Genomic DNA, 12,213 nt, shown 5'->3' with positions numbered 1-12,213 from the left:
TGTTTTGTAATAAATGCATAGATAACATGTCCAATAGCAGTTGTTAACTCGTTAAAAATAAAGGCTTAAGTAAACGATCGCAGAATTTTTATTCTAAATACTGCATTTAAGTAAAAATGGGATACACCTCAATATATGGTTAGTTTATATTTAGTTTATATTTTCTCGCATCTGGTTAATTTTGGAAAGGCTATTATCATGTAAATTTATAGCAAGAAGGTTATCATTTTTCTATTGGCGCTTGAAAAATGTTTTCATGATACAATTAGTACGGTTAAGTTAGGTGATGCTGTTTGAATAAGAAAACTGAAAAGTTTGCCACAAAATGCTATCGATCATCTTTGCTATAGTTTTATCACTATGTCCACTAGCGAGCTCTCTCGTCGACGTTCGAAGGCGATGTCAGAGTCGATTAGTAATACTCATCGACTGTTGTTCCATAAAAGAAAATGGAAACGAAAGAGAACATGTTTTCGTAATAAATGCATAAATAACGTGTCTGATAGCAGTTGTTGACTCATTCGAAGGCGATGTCAGAGTCGACTGCTGTTCGTAAAGAAAATTAGAAATGAATGAGGAGAATATGTTTTCTGACCAAATACGTAAATAACGTGATCGATAGCAGTTTATAACTCTTTAGAAATAAAGGCTAGGTAAACAATCGCTTAATTTTAATACTCTTCAATGAAATTAAGTAAGAATGCAATACACCTCAAGATATGGCAGAGGGCATCACTGATTTAAGAGGTTAGTTTATATTTTTTCGCATCTGGTTAAATCTCAGAGAGGTTATTCCCATTGCAAGTTGTGAATCCCATGAAAATTTATTGCGAGAATGTTATCATTTCTCTACTGGTACTTGGAATATGTTTTCATGATGCATATATACGGTTAGGTTAGGTTAGGTGACGCTGTTTGAAGAAGAAAACTGAAACGTCTGTCACAGAGGCCTCTGGATTGATGCTATATTTTTTCAGAATGAAATTCAACACACTTTTACGTAGTATCGGATTTTGAAAAATAACAAAGAGTAAGCCGTAGTGTAGATATTATCCGCGAAAACGCAAATTTTGAACAAACTGATTGTCGTTTCATACCGATTTTAATGTGTGTGGGGTTTCTCCTGACTTTTACAAAAAATCGGATATAACAACAATCTGCTATAGCAAGTAAATGTTTCACCGTTATGAATTCTCGCTATAATGGACTTCTACTGTACTTGATTCAAGAACTGGAAAAAATCCAAAGAAAAGCAGCTCGATTTGTTCTGGGTGATTTCCGATAAAAGAGTAGCACTACAAAAAATGTTGCAAAGTTTGGGCTGGGAAGACTTGGGAGAAAGGAGACAAGCTTCTCAACTAAGTGGTAAGTTCTGAGCTGTCAGTGGAGAGATGGCGTGGAAGGACATCAGTAGACAAATAAGTTTGAGTGGTGTCTTTAGTAGTAGGTAAGATCACAATATGAAGATAAAGTTGGAATTCAAGTGGACAAACTGGGACAAATATTTGTTTATAGGAAGGGGAGTTAGGGATTGGAATAACTTACCAAGGTAGATGTTCAATAAATTTCCAATTTCTTTGAAATCATTTAAGAAAAGGCTAGGAAAACAACAGATAGGGAATCTGCCACCTGGGCGACTGCCCTAAATGCAGATCAGTAGTGATTGAAAACTGACTTTTTATTACTTCCAGGCTAGCATCAATGTCTTAGTGTATAGTTGGAACAAGTGCTTGGATAAGATTGGTGACTCAGTGCCCTACTATTGTGTGCCAGTATACCTGCCTATAAAATATTTTCACTATGCAAGCTCTTGTTAACCATATTTTTTTGTAGCTACCTTGTATATACATCTTCATTAAAGGCTGTCACGCCTTTCAGCAATCAGTCAGCAAGTCTCTGTGAAATATCTAAGTGCTTCCACAGTCCTCTATTTGCAACCAGGCCTGTGGCCTCGTTTTGCTCCACACCTTAGCAATAAAATCACCATAACTGAATCTAACCATCATCGCCTCGGTCTCCCGCTACTTAACTTACCGTCAACGATGATGATGTTTGTTGTTTGAAGGGACCTGACAGCTACTGTAAGTCATCAACCTCTAATGGTACGAGGTGCAACAAAATGAAATGATAATTAAAACTTCAAAACGTATCCACTGACTAGAATCTAAAATGAATGCTGATGAAAGAATTATTGTGAATCCCAAACAATCAACGGATCCAATTCACAATGCCTTATTTTCTGAGATGTTGCTTGTTGTCTAAAGGGGTCCAAAGTCCAGGTTCCAGCCTCTCATAATGGTACTAATCACTGGTAAAGCTGAACAATGGTGTTCCTCCTATAGTAGTACTAATCACACATAACACAGACTAATGATGTTCCTCGCATGGCAGTACTAATCACAGACAATGCAGAACCATGGTATGTCACCACTCGCAGGTAACACAGACACATAGTGTTCTTCACATAAGGGTACTACTCACAAGCAACATAGACCCATGGTGTTCCTCACACTGTGGGGCTAATCATGGGCTAGATCTGTGGTGTTGCTCACACAGTGGTACTAATCACAGGCAACGTAGATCCATGGTGTTCTTCACATAGTGGTGCTGCTCATAGGTAATGCAGACTCATTCTGAGCACAGTGGAACCAACCCATTCGAGCGCAGCGCTCGGCACCTATTCCCGATAGACACCAGTCTGTACAGCCGAGCGCCCGTTCCCATGGTGGGATACACACAATGGTACTAATCACAGGCAATGCCCAGACCCATGGTGTTCCACACATAATGGTACTGCTACTAAGTAACATAGACCCATGGTGTTCCTCACATGGTGGTACTAATCACAAGTAATGTCAACCCATGATGTTCCTCGTGTAATGGTACTACACAAGTAGACTCATTGTTCTATGTCCATCATCCTTGGTCACCCCTTACGACAGGCAGGGGATACCGTGGGTGTATTGTTCGTCTGTGCCCCAAGCCACAAGGATTTCACTTACTCTCCATGGCCGAGATCATTATTCTCCTAGGTAACCTACTTTACTCCATTTGTCTAAAACGAGAAATGGAATGAAACATGTACTGTAAATGATTAATTGATTTGGTTAAAGCAAATATAAGTATCAAAAAGGTGGAAATTTACTGTTATTGAGTCAATGTAAATAAGATTTGATGATATAGATGATGTTTCCCATTAAACAAGAAAAAAACAAAAAAAAAAAAAACCCATGGCACTACAGCCCTTGAAGAGCCTTGGCCTACCAAGCGACTGCTGCTCAGCCCGAAGGCCTGCAGATTAAGAGGTGCATGTGATCAGCACGACGAATCCCCTCGGCCGTTATTCTTGGTTTTCTAGACCGGGACCACTATTAAAATACGAAAAATCCCTGACCTGGCCGGGAATCGAACCCGGGGCCTCCGGGTAAGAGGCAAGCACGCTACACCTACACCACGGGGCCGGCTCTTGTTGATTCCCATAGGGAACCTAAAATATTTGTCCCGAATGAGTACATTTATATTGGTATAATATGATTTGATATGGATAATGAAGCTGATTTCTTGCAAACGTACCGTAAAGTGGGGTAACTTCGGCCATACAGGGTAACTTCGGCCACTGACAAATAGCAACACTTATTTTCTCCTGCCTCCTATAATGAAAAAAAAAAAAAAAACACTTGCAACAACTAAAATGCATGTACAAAAGAATGCTCTATCAACACTCGGTAGTCCAAAGAACATTGGATGGCTCATTTCTTAGTCAATCAATTTTTTTTCGCAGCCCCGACTATTGTCTTGTCTGGTAACAGCAGAAAACAAACTGTTCTCTAGCCCCAGCATTTGATTTTCCATTCTAGTGGTTTATGGGGTCAAAATGTAAGTACTATACGCGAACCTTTTCTTGAGCCCTGAGCTTCCTAGTGCTGAATCGGTAGACTTCAGTTATCTTCGACATCCATATTGGCAACCTTTGAAACACAAACTATGCATCGCCGTGCGACATCTGGCGTACACTTTATACACTTTACGAACTAGTACTGTTGTTGTTTACACAGCAAAGCCAAACTATATAATACGTGCTAGGAACAAGATTCGCATCGAGAAATGTTATATAATGTTAAATAATGTATGTGTGACAGAGTTGTTGTTGGCGTTGTTGTTTAGAAAATTCATATTGATCGATTATATTATCGATTCAATTCAGATTTAATTTCCATCCAGTTGGCAGTATAACCGGAACTGTCAACGTTCCCTCCTTGCCCCTCACCCCGTAAAAATCGGGCTCAAGAAAATGTTCGCGTATAGTACATCTGGTAACTGATCAACCCAATTTGATCCATTTTATTCAAATAGGTTTTTCAGGGAATAGTTTTGTGATAAAAGCTGTCCCCTTCCGGGGTAACTTCAGCCATGCCAAGAACATACAGGAAAACATTACGCGGCCGTGGGTATTGTAATTACAATCCTGTTTACTTCAAGAATGCTTTAGAAGGCATTAATAAAGCCACAATAGCAATAAATGGGGAAGTTTATCCCGACAGGGAGGGGAAGGACAGTTCCCATTTTCAATGATAAATAGAAGGATATCAGCTGACATGAATGATTCACATTTAAGAACTTGATTGACGGCCCAGATATTTTCTAATTTAGAAACCAGTGTATTATGAGGACAGTCTGCAAGATTGCTTCTTTTCCAATCTCCTTTTCTCTCCATACAATTGAGCTTTATGATTTTCATACCTTTTATTTATTATCTTTTGTACTATTACAAATATTTATGCAATGCAACATGTAATTTGTAATATCATACAATGCTTGTACGCTTAGGCTAAATAAAATAGTCTCTTCTTTGTGGAAAATGTGAATTTGATCACTATACTTCTGTTTCACCACAAATCGTTTTAATTTGTTTGCGATTGTTGATACTGGGTGTTCTTCAGGTTTTAAAAAAACATTCACAGTGGCCGAAGTAGCACTACATCGAAGAAAACTTCGTTTTTTGAGTTACTTCTATGGCGGCCGAAGTTACCCAAAACATGGGGTAACTCCGGCCACTCTTTCGATAATCATAATTCATTACTGAAAAACAATTAGAATTATGTTCATATTTAGAAATGAAGAACAAACATGGCAGGACTTATATTATATTTTTCAGAAAATTAGAGGGAATATTTCATATTTTAATTTTAAAAATATACGAAAAAGTGGCCGGAGTTACCCCATTTTACGGTACCACTTAGTCAAGCAGCTCGTCTCCTTTCTGACAAGTGTTCCCAGCCAAAACTTTGCAACATTTTTGTAACGCTTCTCTTTTGTCGGAAATCGCCCAGGAAAAAAATTGAGCTGCTTTTCTTCAGATTTATTCCAGTTCTTGAATCAAGTAATCCTGGTGAGGGTCCCATACAGTGGAACCATACTCTAGGGACTTATATGCCCTGTCCTTTACATCCTTTCTTCTTCTTCTTCTTCTTCTTCTTCTTCTTCTTCTTCTTCTTCTTCTTCTTCTTCTTCTTCTTCTTCTTCTTCTTCTTCTTCTTCTTCTTCTTCATCATCCATTCCCTTTTCCAGATTCTCTCTGGGTAGGGTAGTGTACCAAAGCCCTCCATGTTACTCGATCTCTCCACCAATCCTCTTCTAGTACTTTATTGCTATCGACACCTCTATTTGCAACACAGTCCACAACAGAGCTCCTCCATCTCATTCTAGGCCATCTCCTAGGCCTCTTTCCAGTCTCTGTATCCATGAATGTTCTCTTTGGTATTCTCTCTTGGCATTCTCATCATGTGTCCACACCATTTTAGCTTTGCTATATCAATCTCTTCTTGAAGTTTATACACCCCCATGCCTCTCCTTATTTCCTCATTTCGTATTCTATCTCGTCTTGTCTTTCCCTCTATGCTCCTCAAGGACCTCATTTCAGCTGCCTGTATCTTACTTTGGTTCCACTTAGTCAACATCCAGGCTGCTGAAGCATAGGTCAGTATAGGTTTATAATAGGAAGAGTATAAAACCTTCTTGCACTTCATTGGCACATCTTTGTTACATACAATGCCTCTTACACACTGGTAGAAACTTGCAGACTTCTGTATTCTTAAATCAATTTTTCCATCCAAATTTCCATCTTGTGACATCACGCTGCCCAAATATTAAAAAATTTTCACTACTTCAAGAGGTTCATTTCCTATTTTTATCACTCCCCTGGATTTTCTGTTACCTCTTGTCATGATCAAAGTCTTGCTTTTTGAAGTACTAATTGTAACCCGTAGTGGGTGACATGGTACCTGAGCTGCAAGAAATCGTTTAAGTTTTTATTCTGGATGAATAGAACTATTGAACGGCGATCTCAAGAGTGTTTTCTATACATCAAGAAATTGTAATTTTATTTTGTTTTCTCGGTGAAAATTTATTTGAAAATTATGTTTAAAAAAAAACGTAGTTACTTGGTGTTTCAATGAAGAAGGTTGTGTGAAAATGTTTTGTGTATCTCGAGAAATTGTTTTTCTTTCTTGGCAAAGACTATCCGAAAATTATTTTGAAAGAAAATTATTTAGAAACTAACTGTTTGGACATATGAAGAAAAATTGTGTTATTATGTTATGTGTATCCCAAGAAAAAGATTATTGGATAAGACTGTTAAAGAACTTTTTAAAAAAATGCCTCGAGATTTAAGACATTTATTTAATTGTTTCAATTATTCCAGTGATATCTAGAAAACTTGAAGATTGTATAATTTGCTGATTTTATGTTTTAAAATTTTGGTCCGGTTTAAAAATGAACTCCCTATACCGACACGTGTAAGAAACTGATGGTTCAATTATTGCGTCAGCAATTTCTTCGTGGCTTGTCGTTTGCTTGATGCCCATATAAGGTCAGGGTTTTTGTAATTGGTTGTATTTAGAAGTGTTGTAATTGGTTTTACATGGAGGTGTTTTCCGATTGGCGGTTTGATATCGAACGATTTCCGGTATGAGGTGAGGTACGCGTGTGCTTCCGTTTTCTTGTGGCTTTTTCGTTTTCGATCTTTGAAGGGGTCGAACGCGCGGTGCGCGCGGTCCGGACCTACAGGGCCAACCTACCCTAAGGTAAGCACGTTTAATTATCTTAATATTTTTTTTTCTTCTTTCTAAATTTAACTTTCCTGTATTTCGGCCTTTCTTCTTAAATTTTGCGAAATGTAAATGTTCTTATCCTGCCAGGAAATCACCTCGGATCTTAGTTTGGGCAACTTCATTTATGCCTTTGTGTCAAACGAGGCCACCTTTTGTTTGGAGGTTTTCCTGTTTTAAAATTTATTTTAACCTTAATGATGTAATGGGTTAATTTTCCGTCAGGTTGCCTCCAGTAGCTCTGTATAAAGAAATTATGGGAAAAGTTTGTAGTCGTCCTATGATGGACCATCCAGAAGATTGTCTGTTATATCCTATCTGGTTAATGGTTCGAGATTCAAGTTGCAGTTGTATTTCTGTTCCTTTTTCACGATCTGCTTTCTATACGTTTTTTTCTTTTCTTGGTTTCTCTAATTAGATTTTATACGAAGGGTATGGGCGAGTACGTTCTTTTCCTTACAACATCCTACAATCTTACAGCCTCATAGGGTCCAAGTCCGCTTTCCACATTTTTCCTGTATGTAGTTGTCATTTAGAACCTTAAGTTTTTAAGTATCCTAATCCGCATCTTTTATGTTATTTACGATTTTATTTTTAATGTATGTAGCCAACCTTATCCTTGCTTCCGTTGTGTTTTGATAACTTGCGCGATACCGTTAATACCGTATTGCTGGTATTGGGATGATGGTGATGATTATCTTTTATTATTATTACTTCGACGTTCACATTTTATGCATCTTTTTGGCCGCGAAAATTAATCCAGGTTATATTTGGTAGCAAAGCAGAGGTTGTAAAAGAAAAGGAAGTACTCACTATTACCCTTAATTTTCTACATTTTCCGTAGTTGTATCAGTTAAAGTATTTGTTTTTAACCTTCTGTGACCATGCTTCAATTGGCAGTTGTAAAGTACGCATTTTCAAAATTGATTACCATGAATGTAAAGTTCAAATAAATAATGTGCGTATGCATTCTTAATTTCAATTTATTTACGTTTTGTTATGGATTTTTGTTCGTGTGAGATATCTTTGTGGGAGTTCTTTGAATGTCTGCCCGTCTGGCAGAATGTCTTTTGCTGTCATAATTTGAATTGCTTGCAAACCGCGTAGAAAATGTAGATAAGTCTAGGGATGGGCTGCGAACGGAGTCGCGAAGAGTCGACACTGCTACCTCTGGAACCGACACGATAGTTCCACGTTCCTCCCTTGGAAACACGTGATACGATGAATACAAGATGATTATTAGCCAGCAAACAAAATATTGTTCCGAGATTTTATCATCGTTAGTGTTAATGTTGTAGGTCTATTTTGGCGACGATGATGATAATGACGACGCTAATTGTAGTGGTAATAATAATCTGACAGTATAATTTTACACAATCGCCAATATTGCCTTCAACGTGTTCAGTTCCGCAGTATAGGAGGCAACGCGTGCGCCTGCCACCCGGCGGTCCCGGGTTCGATTCTCGGACGAGTTACATTTTTAAATTGTAATCGATTAATACCCCTGGCCTGGTGCATAAAACAGAAAACAAAGAAGCGAGTGCTTAGAGTATGATTTTAAAACAATTTTTTTTACCAAACATTGTGCGTCATAATAGCCGCCTCCGCAGTCTAGGGAGGCCCCGGGATCGATTCCGGCCAGGTCGGGGCTTTTTACCTGTATCTCAGGTTTCGTGATCACGTTGTGGTAGAGGCCGGGTCTAGAAAGCCAAGAATAACGGTCGAGAGGATTCGTCCTGCTGAACACATGTCACCTCGTAATCTACTGGCCTTCGAGCTGGGCAGAGGTCACTTGGTAGGCCAATGCCTATGAGGGCTGTCGCGAAAAGGGGCTTTTGTGTATACCACTGCTGCTGCTGCTGCTGCTGCTACTACTACTACTACTACTACTACTACTACTACTACTACTACTACTACTACTAATAATAATAATAATAATAATAATAATGCAACAAGACTTAATGTGGTCCTTGAATTATAATGATAACCTACAACCTGTTTTCCAGTCAGTGACCGGGTCAGGAATGGAATGAATGAAGCCCCCATCCTGCGGCGAGGATAGGAATTTTACCGGTTGTCGAGGCTTGATGCACTCCTCTGGGGCAATGATGAATGACTGACAGATAAAATGCAATGATGTTGGAGAGTGTTGCTAGAATGGAAGATGACAGGGAAAACTGGAGTACTGGGAGAAAAACAAATCTCACGTGGAGTGACCGGGATTTGAACCACGGAACCAAGCGGCGAGAAGCCAACGCGCTGCCGCCTGAGCCACGGAGGCTTTTGATGGTGTAGTGTATGTTCGAATTATGTTAGAGGATTTACCCATATTAGATTTGTTTTCATCGTACATGTGCAATTCATAATTATTTACCATCGATATATGTTTATTAATTTCCTGCTCACGACAAATAAAGACGTGAAATAATATGTCCGTGGTCTGCTATGCCGATACTTTCTGACATGACAAGTTTAATTTTATTTCAACTACACCATTACGCTCGTCGTCTTCGTTAACGATATCGTACTTCACTCTACAATACTCTTAAATCACCCAATGGGCAAATGAGCAGCAACATGTATGATATTTCATGTTATTTTCCGCGCCGCGACATGCAAAAATGAGAGTCAAATTTGCTTGGTGTCGCGAGGCTTCATGCGAAGCGACCGTGTTAGTGTTTATGTACTTAGAAATAAATTTTTTGAAGTTTAATGGTACCAGTTGTTGCGTTCATTTATCTACCCCGCCAAAACATAACAACTAGCATTAGGATATGGCCCCAATGCTTGAAATAAGATACTATCCCAGTATCTTACAGGAGAATGTGTGGAAAATCTTAAGGTAAACCACACTATGGATAGCCATTCCCAACCTGGGATTAAATGTCCTGATCTCCAAAAAAATTTAGTTTTGTAGCCCAATTGTGGAGTGTAACTTACTATGCTTGCTTACAAATGTGCGAGAAGATAAAATAAAGAAGTAGAAATCACACATTAATAAAAAAATTCTCAGTGTTAAAAAAAATAAATACCTGAGATATAATCAAACAAAATGTTGCTCTATGAGGAATTCTCTTGAAACTCTTGCTACAGAAAAACATGCACAGCAACCAAACCTGAGAACAAAGAGATGAGTTGACATTCAGTTGAACATATCCTGAAACAAATCTATGAGTGTTTTATGACAGAAATGCAATGAATATTATATTGTGATAATATCCATGTTTCACAGTTAACACACTAGCAGATGTCACATAGTATCAAACAATAGCAACCAAGAATGAAACAATTTACCATTCATTCAAGAGAAGAAGAGGAATATCATTTGATAAAAGATAAAATTCCATAAAACTAAATCATAAGTACAGTATCCTATATACATACCTTCCCTAAATGACTGAAAATAAATCTATGAAATCTTGGCAAAAATATTCCTCTACAACTCATATTCATTCATCAATGATTCATAGTCTTCTTCATATAAATAATTATTTGTTTAAACTGTACTGTCCTGTTTTATCCAGATCAAGACCTACTCATTATTTCTAGGTACTGGGTACCACAAAGTATAACTTATAAGACAATTAAGAAAATTCTAAGGAAACAACAGATAGGGAATCTGCCACCTGGGTGACTGCCCAAAATGCAGATCAGTAATGATTGAAACAAATCAAATGTGCTGTCCACAGTAACTCAAGTCCATTATTCCTAGACATATGAAGGGAAAAAAAAAAGATTTAATTAACAATGAAAATGACTTCACTACAATTTCCCATAAAAGGTGTACCTTTCTTTAATTTAATTTCTTTAAGTTTCTTGGCCATTTCTTGTTAAACTTTCATGTCAATGAGATGAAATAATAAAAGTATAAGAAGAATATTATTTAACAGATGATCAAATTCTATTGCTTACAATATCTCATAAAACCAAATCACAATTATAGTATCTTATACAGTAGAACCTCGATTATACGCTCCCAAAAAATGCGTTTTCCCGTATTATTCGTTCAAATTATATGGTCCCGTGAGCAGCCTAATTAAATCACGCTGTAAAAATCCTGCATTATCCATTCCTCGAAGAAACGACTTCCCGGATCAACCGTCCAGAAATTTCAGTCCCATCAATGCTAAATCCTCGATCACGCGTTTTTCAAGAAACTGTATCTCACGAACAGGCAGCTACAGCATACTGACGGATCTCAGTGTTAAAGTCCCGTCACTGCGGTAATTTGAGGAAGTAGCCTACTGTACCGTAGGCCTACTGGAAAAGCGATCGGCAGTGAACTTGCATAAGGGACCATCTAAGCATCGCATTCGGGTGGTATTGTTTAGAGAATCCTCGGAAATCATAAAGCAGAGTGTGTCCACAACAATTGGAAGGAGACAGAGCGCATTTTTTCGGCTCTACATAAAGACGGAACGAGTTTTGTCAAATGTTCGTACTTGCCAAACGTCTACATTATGTCCAGAGTTACATGTTTATTTTTTTTTTACTTTTTTCGAGTGTATCACCAAACTGGTTTTTGGCACTTCCCTCAGGGTACTGTAGAGTCACTAGGCCTTCAGGCAGGAATCGAAACTGCTCCTTCTTAAGTAACTCAAATTTCGTATTTTAGTTTTATCGTATACGATTATGTTATCGAGAACAGAACCTTACATACAGTACATAAAGTCATGGGACGTTTTCGGATTGCCTATTACTGTTTTGGTCCCAATATAAGACTGGGAATTTCATGTTTTTGTGCTAAAATGTTATAAAAACTGCAGTCGGTTATTTTGTGCATGTTACATTCAGAATAAAAACTTTGTATCATTTCGCAGTCGTACGGTACCGACTTGTGCTTTTCCAGCGGAGTCAAGGTCGCGAATAACCGTAATTTTGGAATTGTTAATGATATCTTTTCTCTTTCAAATTTGATTGTGATTAGTGATGGGCAGAACTGAATATAATGCATTCGAGAACTTGAGGATCAAATCAAATACAGTAGAGACAATACGCGACACTTCCGGATTTAGCCTTGTTAAAATGGGAGACAATTCGCAAGTGGTGCTCCTAGTGGCATGACCTGAAAATTCGCGCTAAATTCAAATATCAATGGAAACGTATA

The 12,213-nt window shown here is 38.0% G+C and overlaps 1 protein-coding gene across 2 annotated transcripts in view; it reads right to left on the bottom strand.

Moving 5' to 3' along the window:
- anchor (integral membrane protein GPR155 homolog anchor) overlaps nucleotides 1-12,213 on the bottom strand; it is a 267,223-nt gene that overhangs the window by 101,517 nt on the left and 153,493 nt on the right. For both annotated transcript variants that reach the window (XM_067139331.2, XM_067139332.2), the window contains exon 7: nucleotides 10,139-10,222. In XM_067139331.2, coding sequence (XP_066995432.2) covers nucleotides 10,139-10,222 — 84 coding nt within the window. The remainder of the gene's footprint in view (nucleotides 1-10,138; nucleotides 10,223-12,213) is intronic.

The sequence above is a fragment of the Anabrus simplex genome, chromosome 2 (genome assembly GCF_040414725.1).
Source record: "Anabrus simplex isolate iqAnaSimp1 chromosome 2, ASM4041472v1, whole genome shotgun sequence".
Lineage (NCBI taxonomy): Eukaryota > Metazoa > Arthropoda > Insecta > Orthoptera > Tettigoniidae > Anabrus > Anabrus simplex.
Note: the sequence above shows the minus strand (reverse complement) of the source record. Positions and strands in the feature narration are given on the sequence as shown.